We start from the raw sequence: 19,930 nt of genomic DNA on the forward strand, positions 1-19,930 counted from the left end.
GGAGTTGCCTTGCCCCCGCAGCAATCGCAGTAGTAGTGGAGTGGAGAAGAAAAACTGTCGCAGCAAGTAAATTCTAACGGGAGCCGGAAAATCGACAAAATTTCAACAAAATCCTCGAATTGGTAAGCATTGGTGACCATCTTCTGTCTATTTAATGCGTGAGAATTGGTATCCGTATGAAAATCTGATGAAAAGCCCTCCGGATCGCCGAAAAAAGACCGAAACATGAGTCATGTGCTTTCTTCGGTCATTGGGCTGTGCACACAGTTTAGTCAGGGAGTTTTTCCTTCGCCGTCCGGCTCTCGCCTCGCCCCGATGACCGCCTACTATGGCATACCGGAGAATGCTTTATGGATCCGTCATCCGTTTGCCGCTTGTTGCTTTTTAGTTTCACTAGGTTTCACTCTTTGATTCGTTCATAAATTAGAGCAGATTCCGAAAAAATCGGGGTGAGTGATTCAAATTCTAGAATATGTGCGCAATAGAGTGGTTCTGCTCCACGCCCCCGTTAGTTAGGATTACGGGTAAGTGGAGACACAGAAACATGTAGTGCGTCTAAATGGATTGCGTGTTGGTACCCTATCAAATTATATGAATGATACCGAATGTTGAAAGTATGAAAAAAATGTCTTCTTCATGCGGGGGATAATTATTAGCTTGGGATGTTTGGCTGAAGAAGTTTTATTTCCCTTGTTAGAGGTATGAGAATAACGTCGGGTACGTGGGACGGATTTGACGGAACGGTTGCTTCGACGAGAAGCGCAATCAGATTCTAAGGGAGAAGACTCATGCTGAAGCAAGGGTCCCGGCAGAACGTGGACCGTTATAGATAGAGATGGCAACAGACCCCGGAGGAAGCAGAGTGCGAGAAGGCTGTACGGTCTCAAGATACGTGGAAGTTCTACCAGAAGCTCAACACATCTCGCTAAGACTTCATACCGCGAGTCGGAATGTGCAGAGATAAGGATGGGAGCATCTTGGCGGATAAACGTAAGGTGATCAAAAGGTGGAAGCAGCATCATCTGAACATCTGAATGGAGCTGAGAACGCAGGCAATGAGGATCAATTCAATGGAGTTATTGGGTTCGAAGTAATCCACGATAAGATGGTAGTAATTGTAGTACGCCATGATAATTAAATTACACATTACATAAATTTGTCATTTCACTGTTGTTACTCAACCTATCAAGACGTCTATCAAATTCGATGGGTTATGGGCCCGGTTTCTTGCCATGTCCTCAGGAGTCAATTTTCTTTCCAACGCTTGTGTTGGGCTGCGGTTGATGAAATCATCTGCGTAGATTCGCGTTGTTCAGCATGCTCCATACTCTATCCAATATGGTGCGGTTCATTCTGTTTGGCAAAGTACGGGCACGTCTTCTGATGTCGAACCCAATCTCGAGCCAAGCTTGCCTTGTCCATGGAATTGACTTACTCACGTGAACCGGAAGACTATGGGCAGATCGAGCGGTTTTAGGCCCGTATGGTTGTGAAGAGATCTTCGCAGAGACCGGGCATCGGTTTCGAGGACGTTCATGCTCCAGTCGTGAGGTACTCAACAATTCGGTACCTGATGGCGATGGCGACTAAGCACGATTTGGAAATTGACCAGATGTGCGGCGTAACTGCATTTCTACAAGGCCGGTTGAAGAGGAGATTGTAATAGAATAACTCACAATTCACCATAGATCCGACGAAGGTCTGCAGACGGGTTGGAGCAATCAATTGAAATATTAGATTTAGAACGCTAGAGGCGCTGTTACGTCCATACTATGGTTGTGATGGGAATGAATCAACCACAGTAGCCATGATTTTCTCTTGGCGCGACCCACCGGTACTCAAAGTGTCAAAACACTTGTTTTGTTTTGCATCATATCTCGATGTGAAAAGAGAAGTGGTACAAGAAAAATACGGAATGCAAGTGTAACCGAAGCTAATCGCTGGAATACTTAGAAAGCTAATCGCTGGAATGAGGAATACACAATGTGAAAAACTTTGAATCAATCTCCGTAATGTTCCATTGACTAGAGTTTTATACATTTAGAAGCCTCCGTGTGACCGACTGAACGCTTCCACTTGCTGGCGGTCTTATGTAATTTGCTGCTACATAGTTTTATCGAGTATAAGAAGACAGAACGAATAAGATTCATAATACCTAGTCGGTAACTGTTCGGAACACATACACGTAATAAAATGGGTTACATTTGAATAAAAAAAAAACGTTTATTTGCTACAACTTTTTCTCTTCGCCCAACCATAAATAATAAAAATCAATTAGGAATGTGCAAACATAGAAGATTTGATCTTCACGGTTTTCAGACTTCCTTACATATGGTCAAACCGTAGCAGACAAAAACTTTTTCCTGCAGCAGGTTGAAAGAACTAGGAGCAAAAGCTAATCCGCCATCCGTATTGTCTTTCATTGACGTCCTCAATCTATGCGATCCTGTAACAGAGAGATATTCGTTTGTGTATTTAAATTGCGCTCTCTGCAATAATAATAATTAATTACCTGTGGAACGACACCAATTGAAGATGTTTTCCTTTGCCTTTAAAGTTACAAATCATCAAGGCACAACGAAAAACAGAGATTATGTTTTGATTTCGAAAACACGTTACTATGATTGAATTGAAGAAAAATTTGACACTGAGTACCACCTCTGAAACATGCAAACTAGATGTTGGTCACAACATTTGCAGCGACATTAGCGGTCTAATTTTTATACGTCTATTGAGCAATCCAGCCGGATATGGAATTAGCAGATGCGGCCCGCCGAGAATTCGGTCTGTACCTTTCCAAGATTTCGAGACCCGACATCAACTATGCGGTAAATACAGCAAGCCAGTACAGCAGCAATCCTGGACTTCCGATATCTACGAGACAACGCTGGCAATTGTTTGTGCTACCGGAAGGATGGAAATAGAGATATAACCGGCCCACAGATGCACAGATGGGAAGGAGACGTTGGCACCAGGAAATCAACGCCAAGCTAGTGTTTTTGTTGCAAAGTGGGCCCATTTCTTGGCACCTGAAGCGTCGACCGATCGTTGCGTTATCGTCATGCGAGGCCGAATACATGGCATTGTCGAGGACCATTCAAGTGGTATTGTGGTTCCTCGATATGCTGGAGCAGATTTTCGGCAAACGAAAGATGGATATTCTGTGCGACAATCAATCTGCGATCTGCGGTTGCCAATACGGATCGCATAATCCCCGAACGAAACATGTCGATATACGTACTTCGTACGCGATTCGCTGGAGAACGGTGTGATCGAGCTGAAGTACGTCAATACCGAACAACAAGCTGCTAACGGTTCTACTAAACCTTTGACTCATAAGAAGAAGTATAGTGATTGAAATAATCCACGAAAAGATAGTACAGTCGAATTTCGTTCGTTGCATTATCCTTAGTTGGGCTATAGCCCGCTTGAAGCGAAGACAAACGCCACAAAAAAAAAACGAAGACAAACGTCAGCTCTGAATTTTTACAGGCCTATTGACAAGACGTTCCAAATCAGCTGATTGGGAAGCTCTTTGAAAATTCTTCTATGGAAATGACGGCCTCGTGAATGCCCGATTGAAAAGAAAGGCGACAGCTTTCCCAGGAAGTCCACAAGACTGAATAGATGGTTTGTCAAATTGTGTAAAGATTCCAGGCAAACCAGTTCATTTGAATCCCGCCGGGGACTACGAAAAAGTGATGGATTTTCGTGCCTGTTCAGTATTTCATTATTAGGTGTTAATGCCGAGTTTAATAGCCGAGGAACCGCTTTTCAACATATCACCAGATTGCCGGCCGTACATTTGAAAAGTTGGCAGTCTTGTACAACCGTCCTTCAAAGACAAAGTACATTCTTGTCGGCGGAGCATTTAATTGTACTTATACAGTAATGCGAGCATTATAAACATCGTTTAAATTTAAAATTGCAGCTTGAGCATCATGGTTATTTGTAAGTTTCTTTAAATATTCATAGAAGCCTCCAGAGGTTGGATACCTAACAGTATGTCTATGAAATTTCTTGATGAGATCTTTCGGGTTTCTGGGGAATTAGGAACCATGGAACTCTTCAACAATCTTCTGCTGCACAAACGGACTCTTTGAAAGATAATTTTTAGACTCCTGACTACAATCATAGCGGACTTCTTTGAAAGATAATAGCAGAAATATTGTATCCTTTTATTCAATTTTGCATAAATTTATTCACAAGCAGCTAACTTACTCTACTCCTTCTGGTTGCAGATATTTACTTCTGATTAATCATGGAGCAAGTGCTGCAGAACTCATTGATTACTGCTGCCGTTCAGTTGGAGAAACAATTGGACAACGAACTGTCGAGATTGGACAGTCTCGGCGGGGAAGATCTGGAAAAGCTTCGCGAGCAGAGAATCAAAGAGCTGAAGAAACAGGCCAATCAGCGGCAAGAGTGGAAGAATAACGTGAGTATCTAACTCGTGTACAGTTCATTGACAGTTACTGCAATACTATTCAAATCCTTCTAACAGGGTCACGGCGAGTACTGCGAGTTGGCGGACGAAAAGGAGTTCTTCGAGGTAAGTAAAAAATCTGCCAACATCGTGTGCCACTTCTACCGGGATTCGACGCCCCGCTGCCGAATCGTTGACATGCACCTCAAAATTCTGGCCACCAAACACATCGAGGCCAAGTTTTGCAAAGTGAACGCCGAAAAGTGTCCCTTCCTGACGCAACGGCTGAGGATTAAGGTCATCCCGAGCATAGCCCTGATCAAGGACAGCAAAACGAAGGACTACATCGTGGGCTTCACAGATCTGGGCAACTGCGACGATTTCAGCACCGAGATGCTGGAGTGGCGCATCGCACAATCCGGAGCCATCGAATACAACGTGAGTAGTTGTAGATGTTACAGTACATGGTCTCTATTTCAATGCAAGTCTCTACATAGATTTTTAGACTTTCGAGACTTTGTAAAGTCTCGAAAGTCTAAAAATCTGAAAAAAAATCTTGTAAGGTTCCCGTATGGTCTCTTTTTTCAAGTAAGACGTCTCTAAAGCTCCTATTTCTAAGACACTCAGTCTCTATCAGTCCTGCATTGTAGACGCCAATACTAAAATAAAGCATTCTTCATTCTTCTAGGGAGACCTGCTGACACCTCCGGATGACAAGAAAAAGAAGAAGACCAACTACAGCGCAAAAAAGACCATCCGCGGTGGGTACGATTCGGACGATTCCGATATCGACTTTGACGATTAATCGCAATCGAAGGATGCAAAAGCACGAGAGTTGCTCCCGTACGGTTAGAATTAACACAAAATTGCTCTGGTAGCAAGCTGTAACAGACAAAACTCAAGATCGCGATGGAGGAAACTTTTTTTCTATAGTATTTAGGCATTATTTTACAAAAAAGTAGTATTTAAGAGATTCTTTTGATGCAAGCATGTTGAGAGCAAGCGCGATGCAATATACTCTCCTGCACCCGCAAAATCACTCAAAGCAATCAACGATGAGAAATCTGCTCCTCAGCGACTTCTCAAGGGTTGAAATTTGTACCGCTGTCGTTGCATGTTCACCAATTTATCGATAACTAGCTTCTTTTTGTTTCTACTGCGTGTGCTATTAACAAATCAGTTTATTTCAAACCGTGATAAAATTTGCTTCATACCGTTCGCCAAGCATTTGGGACAAATTGTGTGATTTTGACATCCCTGGCTATAAAGTATCCTCCACTACCTCCTCTCGAGTGTTCGTCCCCGTTTTAATCTGGTAAATTTTAATCGAATAATGATAGTGGTTAGAAATATCGCTTTTTTGTCGAGTCGAGTGCGCTCCAGAGTCAAAGTCTACCATACCTAGAACAAGCATTGTTCGAAATACATATTTGAAAACGAACTTAGTAGAGATATTGAAAATTTGAAACAGATTGGTAACCTGCTAGGAAATAAAAAAATCAAACGAACAAATTAGGGCTATTTTAGACCAGTTTCCTTATGAAATTAGAGTCAAATCTACAAAAAAAAAACAATCCAATAATTAGAATAATGGACAAATTTAGAGCGCTTGCCCCCAGATTTCACTGCGAGGCACCAAGAAGAATTTTGAGTTTTCCTTTAGATATGTACTCTCATTATTTATGGCTTATTTTTTCTACTCATTATATGACGAATTTAACTTACTAACATTTAGTAGTGCAGCAACCAATCAGTGTGTGAAAGAAAGAGAGCGTGATTCATCGCAAACTCGACGATGTGCGAATCAAAAAACAACAGAACGGTATTTTTGTTTACAGCTTGATGTACAATCTGATTGATGTCTGCTGGCGGCACAGGTTACTGGAAGCAGTACCTACTGTGTTGTGTGAATTTACTTGGTTTTTGACACTGCGACAATTTGAACGTGAGCGCAGCATACCTAAATTGTAAGAACGCATGATTGCAAGCCTAGTGACTATATATTAATAAATTATTTAAGTTTTCTATTACTGATGATAATGTAAGTATGACGATTGCAATAGTTGATTCTTCCGAAAGCCTTCATTTCTACACACAGTTAGATGGTATGCGCTAGAAAATATCCAACAGCCGAATCACTCTCAGGAAACTCGTAACTTACATCAGAAATTCGTTCTACTTCTTATAAGCGGTTTCTTCACCACCGCTTAGGCCTTAAACCTGGTTTAATCGTATGGGTAAATGTGGTTTACGGCTTAAGCGAAGGTGAAGAAATCGGCCCTTAAAGTGACTAAAATGAGTGGGAATTAGTAATAACATTGACATACATTGGGTGGTTATTTTCGTTTCGATTATCCGTTTTGAACAATATTAAGTACCGACGCCCACCACGGTACAATCTAGAACGACTCAAGCCATCCAAAGTCGTACAGGTTACACGTAAAGTCTTGAAGCAGCGAGCAGGCTGAGAGAGCTCATCGAAGGAGGACGTTAAAACAGACACGAACGCAAGACAAACCTGAGGTGAATTGAAAGGTGAAACAGCACTACGATGAACAGCTGAATGGTGCATAGGCGGGACACCAAAGCAGCAGAATGAATGGTTGAATCGGTACGAAAGATAAGGAAGACGCATCGACGAATCATCGGTTCGTCGGTGGGAATTTGTCTTAATAAATATAAGTAATCTAACATCCAAACGAACAACAAACGACAACATTACACGAAATGCACACTTAACTATGTCTAAAGTATTCAGCCAATCGATAACGATAATGTCTAGTTGGATCCGTCTACGCAGATTCCGTTCCGGAGCGTAGTTGCTAACATCAGATAAGAGGCATCGCGAATCGATGTCCTTTTGAAGCAACTTGGCTACAAAAGCGGCTTGCGATACACAACACATATTCTCCAAAGTATCAAACCCCAATAAACAACATTGGCCATCGTACTGGGATCACACCACATTTTCTCTGTACAGATGCAATTAGAGTAATCCAGCTGGCGTGGAATGGACACCATACTAGCAAATTCCAGAGTCGAACGAACTAGACCGCAGTAGAGGGATCTCAAATTAAGATCAAATTACGGACACGTTAAACTCGTTCAAGCGCTGCACCAGATAACGTGTATTGGAAACAAATTTGTTACCGCTTTCGGTTAACGATGTAACTTGTTCAAAGTCATGCAGTTTCGTGGACAGCGTGGTGAAAGCATTCAACAATCTCTGAAGATGATGGCAGTCATCCAAGGATTCGACGATCATCTTAGTATCGTCAGCGTAGAAAAGTCTGGTCCCAGGCGGTAAGACTAGAGATGCGTCATTCATGAATAGCGAGAACAACAAAGAACCAAGATTGCTGCCTTGTGGCACACCGGATAATTTTTTAAATGAGCTCAACTCATTAGAGCCTATTTTTACGCATAACAATCGGTTGGTGAGATATGATTCAACCCAATCGGTGAAGCTATCAGATACGCCATATTTATACGAAGTTTTCTAGAAGAATTCCGTTGTTAAACGCCACCTTCCAGTCCAGATACCACCTGTTTACCAGCTTCGATCGCTCGTATACATTGCGTTGAACATTCAACGAGGAGATCACTGGAGATCTACAGTTTGCAGCTTTTGAATAAAGAGTCGTTGATGATAATTTCAAATAATTTTGAACAGACACATAGTGACAATGAGCGAACATTTGTCTCGTGCCCAAACGCAAAACCGACTCACGAAACGGAACAACAACAACCAGAAAACAATCGAAAGACAACCGACGAGCAGCAGCGCGTGGTAGCAGATGGATCCCCAGCTGAAGCAAGCGAATCCGATGAACGCAACGAACGAAACAACAACAACGATGACGACGACAGTAGCGCAAACGAAACCGATGTCGAGTTAGAACCTACAGCAAAAAGTAAAAGGCGGTTGTCAACTGAAACGTCCAGCAGCACGAAGGAAGATAATCAACCAAAGCGAACATGCAATCAGGGTGACCAGGAATGCGAGAGCACAGTGGAAGAAGAGTTCATGAATTCGGATTGGAAAGTTTATAATACTAGGTCTAAGAAAAAATAGTGTAAATTTATCTCTCGACACGAATGCACCAAGCGGTGTAAAATGTCGTAAATAAAACAAAACAAACAAACAACATAGTGAAGTACATACATAATACCACGGTAATTACTCACGCTAAGTTTGTCATCTTTTTTTTATGAAATCGAAAATGACATTTTCCAACTTTGTGGAAATACTCGGTATCCAAGTGACCGATTGAACAGCTGCACCGAAGGTATAAGCAACGCTGGGCATATTTTTAGTAGCGCTGGTAGGATTCCGTATGATCCAGGAGTGTAAGAAGACTTCAGCTTGGTTATCGCTGTTGCTACTTCCCGTTCAAAGATTTCATATCTGAAGACATCACGGGTAGTGTCATCCAATGCAACATGAACTTGCGATGGCGTAGCAACGGAATTACTGAGAGTGCGTTGGAACTGTGCCGCGAAGAGTTCGCATTTTGTCGCTGGCGCAGTCGGCTGATTGTTCGGTACTTGGCTGGCTGTTTGTACCTCATCGATGTCGGTTGGCCGTTTTCTTTCCTTTTCGAATTTATTGACGACTAAAATTTATTTGAATTCGTACGGAGGTTCTGTTCTGTTTTTGGTTTATAGCGAGCATACAGAAACGTATTATAATTCCTGTACTCACGACTTGCCTCTTTGAAGGCCAATTTTGTCTGCTGCGGCGTTTAAAGTACCGCTAGCAGCAAGACGAGCAGTTGGGAAGAATAAACGTTGCTGGAGATGTCGACAGCCTGTGGGACCCTATCCACGAAGCTGTGACAACAACGACGCGGGAAGTGATGGGCACTGGTCAACGACGAAGACGAAACGACTCAATCGATGAAGAGTGCCAGAGAGCGACAGACATGAAGAATGTCGCCAGAAGCCGTATGCTGTGGCCGGTACCCGACTGAGACCTGAGACCGCTCGAGGAGTCCTTCGTTGGCGAATACCAAGCTGGTTTTCGTGGGGGCCGTTCGATAATGGACCAGTTGTTTAGCTTGCGAGTGATCCTAGATAAATTCCGGGAATATAACTCGCAGACTCGCCATCTGTTTATTGATTTCAAGGCGGCGTACGACTCAGTGAAAAGAAATTAGTTGTGGCAGATAATTGTGCTTATTCTACGACTGGGGTGAGGTGACAATTGTCGGTGTCGTATAGCGAGGTGACAATTCTCGACTCGAGTGAAGTGACTCTCCATTTGATTTGCACGGCGAGTCACTTCACTCGAGTCGAGAATTGTCACCTCGCTATAGGACACCGACAATTGTCACCTCACGCCAGTCGTAGAATAAGCCCAAATGTCTGAACGTGGTTTTCCGGTGAAACTAATTAGGCTGATACGTGCTACGCTGGATGGTTCGAAATCAAGTGTTTGGATCGTAGACGAGGTGTCAACGAGGTTCGCGACGTTATACGGATCGAAGCAGGGAGACGCACTTTCGAATTTACTGTTCAACATTGCATTTGAGTGTGCTATTAGGAGATCTGGCGTGCAGAGAAATGGCACTATTATCCCAAGGTCGCACATGCTTTTTGGCTTTGCGGACGATATAGACCTAATTGGAAGCGATCGCAGGTCAGTGGGAGAGGTCTTCGTGCCTTTGAAGAGGGAGACAGCGAGGATAGAGTCAGGCTTGACGGTGTAGGTGCTGAGGTAGTGTTTGATGGGGATGTGTTTGAAGTTGTTGAAGAATTTGTTTACTTTGGAACACTTGTGATTTGTGACAACGACGTTTTCCCAGTTGACAGCCTGCTACGGTAGCAAACGGTCGCGTTTTTCAATCGCTCCCGTGAGTTAATACTTGTCAGGCGTGTACAAGATTAATTGTTTTCGTTACGTGGACTATTATAGCTCTCAAGCTATTCGAGTAGAAATCTCAATACAAAAGTATCGTCGTGAACGCTATTAAGCAGGCGGTCGAGTTTTTTCTCGAAAAATAGCATTCGTCACAAGCCTCCATCTTCGAGTATACGGTGCTAGAGTCGAACAATAAAAACAATTTGCTTTGTTCCCACACTCAAGTGAAAAAAACCGCTCCGTGAGTGCAATTCTCTTTCAACTTGGTTCGATCCTCTTTGTGTGCGGGTAAAATAATATAACGCTGTGAGTGATATCACCGGATAGCTGAGTGCTAGTCTCCCGACATGGGATCGGGGACTGACCCCTTCCCCATTGGGGATGTGGGTCCGTCTAATCGCCGTGATGGGGAATTTACCGGGCCGCTCTTCCCCGAATGGGGAGACCCTACCGGTAGTCATGGACAACTCGTAATGCTGCGTATGGAAGCCGTCGAGGGTACTCTACCTCCCGCCCCCATTCTCCTTCGCAAGTCAGTGGAAGCTTATCTAGGAGCGCGAGTTGATGGTGCATACCCGGAATCACGAGGTGCGTCATACGTCTTAAAGTTGCGAAACAAGTCACATGTCGAAAAGTTAAAAAAGATGTCAATGCTTGCCGACGGCTTTCCCATCAGAATAGTGGAACACCCTGTGCTTAACATCTCGAAGTGTGTCATCAGTTGCAACGACTCGTGTGTGTACTCGGATGACGAACTAACCGCAGAGTTGCAGGCCCAAGGCGTCAAAGAAGTACGACGAATTACTCGGCGAGATGGAGGAAAGCTAATCAATACTCCAACGATCATCCTAACAATAAACGGTACAGTTGTTCCGGAGAGCATCTTCATAGGATGGATTCGATGTCGTACCCGACCGTTTTACCCCTCACCAATGATCTGCTATTGTTGTTGGGAGTTTCGGGCACACCCGTACCCGCTGTCAGAACACGGCCAACCCCACATATGGCAACTGCTCCGGCAACCATGTGATCGTTAAGGAAAATCCTTGTACATCCGGTGCCTTTTGCAAGAGATGCAATTCTGCAAACCACTCGATAGCTAGCCGAAAATGCCCCGCCTACATCAAGGAAGAAGAAATTCAACACATACGTGTCGACATGGGAATTTCATACCCAGCAGCAAAAAGACAACACGACTTACGGCACAACCCACAGTCAATGGCATCCGTGGTGGCGGCTGGCAATGATCAGCGTTTCGCTGAGCTCTCCGCCAAAGTGGATAACCTCGTACAGGAAGTTAAGCGTAAGGACGACAGAGTAGAAACTCTACTGACCGAAATCAGAAACAAAGATGCCCACATTGAAAGGCTAGAAGCAGCACTGAAACTAACTCCTCAAGAAAGACTGACCATGGTAAAGGAACACGGGACAATAAAGGATATGGTCCAAAAGATACGCTCCCTGGAATCTGAGCTGGCCAGAAAAGAGAAAGAAGTTGCTGTAATGAGAGACGTCTACGTTCCCAAGAAAGCCCTTAATACCACAGCCAACAATACCGCAAAAACCCCTGCGGCAGTTTCTGAACCCTGTGCAAATAAAACCAACCCAACGAGCAAAAAAACCAGCACTAAGAAGAAAGTCGTTAAAACCGATGACTATGGACTACTAAACAAGCGCTCGAAAAACTGTGTCTCGCCAATAGATACTTCAGAACCTATGAATACGTCAATCAACTATTCGCCGGAAAGCGGTGATATCGAAATCTCCTCTGGAGATGAGCCGATGCTGAATGCATCCGGTTACATATCAGATTCTTAAAGAAAACCACCTTTCCAGTCCTCTCCTGTTTCTCCGCCCAACAAATAACGAACATTAACCAGTCCAATGTCTTCGCATCCAACCACTATCGATCCTAAACATCAACCCAGTGCAGAGAGGACTAGCAAACCCGCATCCAAGCTAAATAATTCAGCAAATCGCAAACCACAGCTCTTCAAGAACCATCAAACATCCCCGGTGGAACCACCGATTAGTCCAGGCCCCGTCAGTGCGGTCGTCTACTCCACCCCGGTACTGGCGGACAACCCTGGGCACTCTTTGGTGACCGGAAGAGGGACGGACAAGGGAGAAACTTCCTATACCCCTAAGGACAACGCGGAAATCGTAGCAATAGCAACAACAGAAGCCCATCAAGAGACTCAAGAACGTACCGTTGGTGCGCCGAAAGTGCATAAACCGTCGTCAACACACAGCATAACATATGACTCTCTGGTGGCAGAACGGACTCCAAGGAGTACCCTGCCAGAACTAGCAAGATCCAACGCAGCAATATACGATTTACTTCAGCTCAACCAACAGAACATCCCCTCTCCCACAGCAGGCACTTCCGGTCTAACAGCTTCTTCAAAAAGAAATCTTCGAAGAAAGTCTCCAGTCAAAGTTACTACCCAGTCGACACCAGTCAGGCAATCACAACCCACTACGGTTCGTCACAGTCAAAACGCTTCCACAAAAACCGTACTGGCTATCCAGTGGAACATGAACGGTTACTACAACAACCTAGCGGACCTAGAAATTTTAGTCAGAGACCAAGAGCCGTTGGTCCTAGCAATCCAAGAACCGCATAAGATTAGCATCAACAGTCTAAACCACTCCTTAAGAAGGCAATATACATGGAGTCTTAAATGCAACCAAAATTTCTATCACTCAACCGCGATAGGAGTTCTAGTGTCTGTACCTCACTCGCCACTTCAATTCAACACCGACCTCCCTTTAGTGGGAGTAAAACTAGGCTATCCGTGGCCTTTAACTGTTATATCGGTATCTCCCCAACGGTAATATTCCAGATTTAAAACAAAAACTCGCTGATTTTTTCCAGGCACTAGATACACCGATACTGGTTCTGTGGGACGCCAACGGGCACCACCCCGACTGGGGAAGTACCACTGCTAATGCCAGAGGTTCATTGATCTTGGAGATTGCTCAAATGTTTGATTTAGTCGTTCTCAACGACGGAGCCCCAACCTTTATTAGGGGCGAACGAAGCTCTACAGTTGACATCAGCCTAGCTAGTTCAAGTATAGTTAATCGACTCCTTTGGGCACCAGGCGAAGACCCAATGGGTAGTGACCACTACCCGATCTCAATCAGCATCAACGAACAACCCCAAGCAATATCACGTCGTCCCCGATGGAAGTACAATGAAGCAGACTGGTCACAATTTCAGGAGTCAGTAACTCCGAAACTCAGTGATGCTGTACCGGATAATATTGAGGAATTTCTGAACATTATCAGTGACTCGGCCTCACTCTCAATTCCTCGAACATCACCAAGTCCAGGTCGGAGATCTCTCCCCTGGTGGTCCCCAAATATAAAAAAGGTCATAAAAGAGAGGAGAAAAACACTAAGAGCTGCGAAACGGCTTCCTAATGACCACCCTGCCAAACATGACGCCATGGAGACTTATCGCTCAAAAAGGAATCAATGTCGTCAACAAATCCGAGAAGCAAAAAAGAAGAGCTGGGAAGATTTTCTAGAAGGAATAAACGAAAACCAAACCTCAGCTGATCTGTGGAATCGTGTAAATGCTCTCAATGGCAAACGGAGATCCACGGGAATGACCCTGCAGTTGCCCAATGGTCCTACTCGAGATCCACTCATTATAGCTAATGCTCTAGCAGATTACTTTGCGTCACTTTCATCACTTGATCTCTACGACGCTAATTTTCTTCGAAGGAACCAAGTATCTGCCGACAGCATAATCAAGATGGCAATCCCAGATGATACCGCCGGTTTGCCGATTAATGCTCCCTTCCGGTTCGATGAACTGACTTTCGCGCTACGTCGTTGTAAGGGTAAATCAGCGGGTCCAGACGATCTTGGCTACCCGATGTTTCGAAACCTAACACCCGAAGCAAAAGCCATCTTTCTTAAACTTTTAAACAAAATCTGGATCGGAAACACGCTACCCAAAGCATGGACCCACAGCCTAGTTGTACCCATACCAAAAAATGGACGTGCTGCAACATCACCTAGTGATTTCAGACCTATATCTCTGACATGCTGCGCCAGCAAAATCCTAGAACGTATGGTGAACCGGAGGCTGAAACGTTTTTTGGAAGACAACCAACTACTCGACCATCGGCAACATGCCTTTCGTGCCGGACATGGGACCGGCACTTATTTTGCTGGTTTAGGAGATGTGCTTCAGGATGCGATGAACGCAAACCTTCACGCTGATATCGCCTCCTTGGATCTGGCCAAGGCCTATAATCGTGCCTGGACACCCAGAGCCATTCATCAGTTGGCTGAATGGGGTTTGGGGGGAAATATCCTCCACTTTATAAAAAATTTCTTAAGCGGCAGAACATTTGAAGTAGTCATCGGAAATAACCACTCCACAGTTCGAGCAGAAGAGACAGGTGTCCCCCAAGGCTCCGTTATAGCGGTCACCATTTTCTTAGTTCTCATGAATAGTGTCTTTGACACGCTACCTAAAGAAATCTACGTATTTGTCTACGCAGATGACATTGTCTTGATAGTCATCGGCCGCACCTTGAAATTCATAAGGCGAAAACTCCAGGCAGCCGTTTCTGCAGTTTCAAGGTGGGCTACTCAAGCTGGCTTCACACTGTCGGCAGAAAAAAGCATCGTCTCTCATATCTGCCGATCGCATCACCGAGTGTTATCAACTCCAGTAACAGCAAACGGTTGTTCAATACCACATAAAACATCAACCGTAGTACTGGGTGTGCGACTGGATCGAAAACTACAATTTGGTGAGCACCTCAACGAGACCAAAAGAAACTGCCAAACACGATTAAACCTGCTTCGAACGCTATCTAAGCCACACCGCAGTTGTAACAGAGATACTCTTCTCAGAATTGCAAGGGCCATTGTCAATAGCCGCATCTTCTACGGAATTGAACTGTTTGGTCTAGCAGGGGATGCTCTAATCACATGCCTTGCTCCGGTATACAACCAAGCTATTCGCATAATTGCTGGCCTGCTTCCGTCAACCCCAGCTGATGCGGCCTGTATTGAACTTGGTGTTCTTCCCTTCCGCTATCAGGTTACACAAACTCTATGCTGCAGGACTATAAGCTACCTGGAAAATACCACTGGAGATCATGAGGTCTTTCTTCTCAGGGAGGGGAATAGATCCCTCAGCAGCCTGGTCCATCAGGAACTCCCCCCGGTTGAGCAGGTCCACTGGGTTGGAGCCAGAAGATGGGACGCCACCGACTTCCGAGTAGACTTGTCTATCTTGAAACACTTCCGAGCCGGAGACAACTCTTCCGCTATGCAATCCCATGTCGTCGAACTACTTGCCGACAAATACCGCAACTATCATCTATTCTACACAGACGGATCAAAAACTGTAAATAGAACTGGTTTCGGCGTTGCCACAAACGACACAAGTTACTTCTATCGGCTGCCCGACCAATGCTCTATCTTTTCGGCTGAAGCAGCTGCAATACTCTTTGCAATCACAAGGCCAACAGAACGCCCCATCTGCGTAATTTCTGACTCTGCAAGTGTGCTTACCACCATCAACTCTCCATCAACACGCCATCCTTGGATTCAAGCCATCCAGATGAAGTCCTCTCCGGAAACTGTCTTCCTATGGGTACCGGGCCACTGTGGTATCCGGGGCAATGTGGAAGCAGACCGCCTTGCCGCCACAGGACGACTTGGCCGCATGCTCACCAATTTGATTCCGGGTGCAGATTTGAAAACTTGGTGTAAATCCACTATTCGCTTGGAGTGGGCCCGAGAGTGGATAGGCCTGAGACATCTATTCATAAGAAAAATTAAAGGGGAAACTACAAGATGGATCGATTCTGCCGAACGACACAACCAGCAAATTCTGTCCCGACTTCGAGTTGGCCACACACATCTAACACACAACATGGGAAACCGAGGACCTTTCCACAAAGTATGCCCAGCATGCAACACAAAAATGACGGTAGAACACCTCTTAATCGACTGTCCCTGCTACCAAGCCGCCCGACTTCGTCATGCCATCCCAGGCAGTATAAGAGACGCTTTAGCTAATGATCCGACCAACGAAGCCGCAATATTATCGTTCCTCAAAGATGCCGGACTACACCGAAACATTTAACATCCTACATCAAACAACAACCACCGAGATATGACGACCCTGCTTTTCACCCTAAATTGACTTGGATTACCTATTCGTTTTTTGAATGAACATTGATGTATTTATGTGTATCAAAGTTAATTAAAGCAAAATGTACAGGGGGGCCTCTCACTACGAAGCCCTCTCCATATTCTCTACCGGAGACGAACCAGCCAACGGCTGAAAGTCTCGATAATAAAGATAATAATAAAAATAACGACGTTTCCCGCGAAGTGAAAAGACGTGTTGCGGCTGCGAAAAGGGCCTTTTACGGACTACGTAACCAGCTTAGGTCCCGCAGCTTGCAAACGGAACCAAATTCGCCTTGTATAAAACATTGATTGTTCCGGTGGCTCTCTACGGGCATGAAGCGTGGAATTGGTTTACATTACTAAAGAAACTATATTTGTATAACAGAGAGTGTGAGTTTCAACCGTATTCTTGAGTATAAATTTTACTCCCTGATCGTTTCATTGAAAAATTGTATACTTTATAAAACATGTACGCGTGTTTACCGATTTACAGCAATTTATGAACATCTTTCTTGGTGGGGATTGCTTATCAAACCTTCCGGTCCGCCTCATAGTTACGTACTATTTGGTGCTGGGTGTAGTTCTTGTTTTTCCAGCTGTATTGAAAAGCATGAGCCATAGTCTTTGGCATACAATCGGGTCTTTCTTTAGCAGAAAAGAACCGAAATGTCTATCGACGACCGGTGATTGCTAGCAGATATAGTGGAGAGCTTGTCTTGATACGTTCATCGCTTCAAGCTAGTTGAAAAACTGAATACACTGATTGCCTGTCGATCAGAGCCGAACTAGGCATAGATCGTCTACATACATCTGAATCTACATGTCTCCGATGTATTACATCGTTCCAGGTGGGAGTTATCTGATATGTGAATATGGTACCATAACAGAATTTTCCATCTGAACGAAGTGATAAATCATAATATTCCGCAAACTGTATCACACATCTACAGAATGTATTGCGTGAAGTTAAGACACAGCAGAGTATTGGGTACATAGGACCAAGTCCCTGCCGGGTGGCGCGAAACTGATGAGCGATAGACAATAGAATCAACAACACTGCCATAAGGGATAGTAAGCATGTGACTATTGTCGAAACTATGATTAGGAGGCAAATCAACATCCCAAGATCAAATTTTTGTTACAACCCAATGTAGGTATTATTAAATTAGGCTGTAGAAAATGATAAATATCTGATCACTTAGGAACCTTGCAACAGGTAATAAATGCCCGTAGTCTGTTTTATTCGAATACACATGTATAAATTGTTAAAATTGCCGAATCATACGCGGAATTTATTAAACGGATCATGAAATTAGGACTGAAATCATAATGATGATAGATTATCAACTTTCCTTTCGTCTTGCTATTTGTTACCGTTAGAATCACCAAACTGATTGGTTTCCCACTACTTACACCAATACAACAGCACGAAAACTGAAGTATTATAATCGCGCGTTGGAACTTTCAATATCCATATATTACATCAATAGTGAATTCTTGTATGTAGCCAGTATAAATAACAGAATCATCAACTTCTTGAACATTCTTCAACTGAAAACAGGATGCTTGTTTTATCAAACATGCTCAATCTGCACCTAAAATCTCGGATCCAAATAGTTTTCTAAATAAAAATTGTATCTAAATAAAACGTGTAGGCCAACAAAACATAATTGAGTAGGAGTTTACAAGTTACTTAGCACATGAAAAGCAGTTTAAATTAATCTATTACTAGATCAACACTAATGCTCACATTTTTATATTCTCATTTCATCATGGTCCTCATTGCTCGAGCGGAGACGAACACCCTGGAGATGGAAAAATCGACAGCGCTACGATAAGGAAACGTAACAGATGAGAAACTATCGATACATTTATCAATTATAAAACCCCGTTTTAATGTTAACACTTTGTTTCTGTTTTTTCTGTTTTTTTTCGTTTCAGCAATCAAATAACCGAACCAACTCTACTATCTTTTCGTTTCTTCTTCGTTATACTTATAGTCCTTCTGGCACTGAACCGAGTGGTGCGCCTTCCGCTTTCTTACTGGTGCTGTTTTTCCTGTACATTTGGCATAGTGTCGGAGGTGGTGTACTGTATTTGCTATACAACGCACTACTTTCGATATTGTGCTTGGCGTGTGGGGAAGCAGTACTAGTGGTGAAGCGGAGGGCGCCATTCGGTTTAGTGCCAGAGGGACTAAATCTATTTAATGTATCTGAAGCTTGTGGGACCGCTTTAATTCCGGCGCCTGCTTGTGGAAGATCCCGGTGTGCTAAACGGTATAGGACATGTTAACGGGGGAGGCTTGGTAGGTCCTCACCCAGCCCGTGTCTAGATGGGCGGATAATTGTCTGCCAGGGTGTGGATTGAGCAATTACAATTACAATTTATGAACATCTTTCTTCAAATATTTCGATCGATAATCAATCCGCCAATTTTAATGATTTTCATTGTGCTTTGAGAGGTATTCTGGAAATAACGCCTTTTTTTCTTTATTGTGCTTCTAATACGACGTGGGGACTAAATAAACAACTCTCTGAAGGTGTAGGTTACTTTTCATGTAAAGACTATATTAGTACTTTCGTCAGCACGTACTTTAAAAGTTAAAATTTTATACATTTCTGTTCACTTTAAATTTGAACCATTTTCCTCTAAAAAAATGATGTGAATTATTTTTATGATAGCTAGAACATTGTTGCCCAAAAATAATTTGATTGTTTCAGGAGGTTTGATGGCTTGATGATGCTTTTGAAGAACTAGCCCTTTTTGAAAATAAAAATATACCTAGATTGTCGAATTCTAATTCCAATTTCTAATAATCATTGATTTTGGAAACTTTCAAAAATCGACCGTTCTGAACGTTGTTCCTTATTCGTGTGAAGTTTAATCATGTCGGAACCCTTGACAAACAAAACGCGGAAAGACTAATTCAAATCCGTTGACCCGTTCGTAAGCCATTTAGTGACATACAAACACCATTTCATTTTTATTTACAGTATTGGACAAAACATTTGCAACTTTTTCGATTTTCCATACAAAATGACCAACTTTGGTAAGCTATATCTCAGTTATTTATAGTCCGATTTGAATGAAATTTTGACAGAACATCAGACATAACTTGAATTTTAACATTTTTCCAATCACAAGTTCAAAAGCAGTAACGGTTTGACTAAAGTCAATTTTTTGACGATTTTTTATAAATGACATAACTAAACATATTGAAGGAATAGCTTCATGGTATCTTCAGCAAAGTTGTAGATTTTAACGAGGTGAACAAGTTTGCTGAAGACAGTTTTTGTGTAGGGCTATCAGATTTTGAGATAAATAGTTTTGAATTTTTCGTCGAAAATTACACTTAAGATAAACCGTTATAATTTATAAACCCGTGATTGGAAAAATCACTCAAAAATATATGTTAAAATTCAAGTTATATCTGATGTTCTGTGAAAATTTCATTCAAATCGGAC

At 43.3% G+C, this 19,930-nt stretch overlaps 1 protein-coding gene across 1 annotated transcript; it reads left to right on the forward strand.

The window, feature by feature from the left end:
- LOC5573433 (thioredoxin domain-containing protein 9) lies at nucleotides 1-6,471 on the forward strand. Its single transcript, XM_021837915.1, has 4 exons — nucleotides 1-122; nucleotides 4,242-4,438; nucleotides 4,505-4,864; nucleotides 5,115-6,471. Exons 2-4 carry the CDS (start codon nucleotides 4,262-4,264, stop codon nucleotides 5,229-5,231), a joined length of 654 nt encoding a protein of 217 aa, XP_021693607.1. The 5' UTR covers nucleotides 1-122; nucleotides 4,242-4,261; the 3' UTR covers nucleotides 5,232-6,471.
- The last annotated feature ends 13,459 nt before the right edge of the window (nucleotides 6,472-19,930 follow it).

The sequence above is a fragment of the Aedes aegypti genome, chromosome 1 (genome assembly GCF_002204515.2).
Source record: "Aedes aegypti strain LVP_AGWG chromosome 1, AaegL5.0 Primary Assembly, whole genome shotgun sequence".
NCBI classification, from domain to species: domain Eukaryota; kingdom Metazoa; phylum Arthropoda; class Insecta; order Diptera; family Culicidae; genus Aedes; species Aedes aegypti.

Bases quoted from the DNA above. Each gene is read 5' to 3' on its own strand.
- LOC5573433 (XM_021837915.1), top strand. From the start codon at position 4,262: ATGGAGCAAGTGCTGCAGAACTCATTGATTACTGCTGCCGTTCAGTTG. The intron at 4,439-4,504 runs GTGAGTATCTAA...TCCTTCTAACAG, and splicing joins GGCAAGAGTGGAAGAATAAC to GGTCACGGCGAGTACTGCGA. The intron at 4,865-5,114 runs GTGAGTAGTTGT...TCATTCTTCTAG, and splicing joins CCGGAGCCATCGAATACAAC to GGAGACCTGCTGACACCTCC.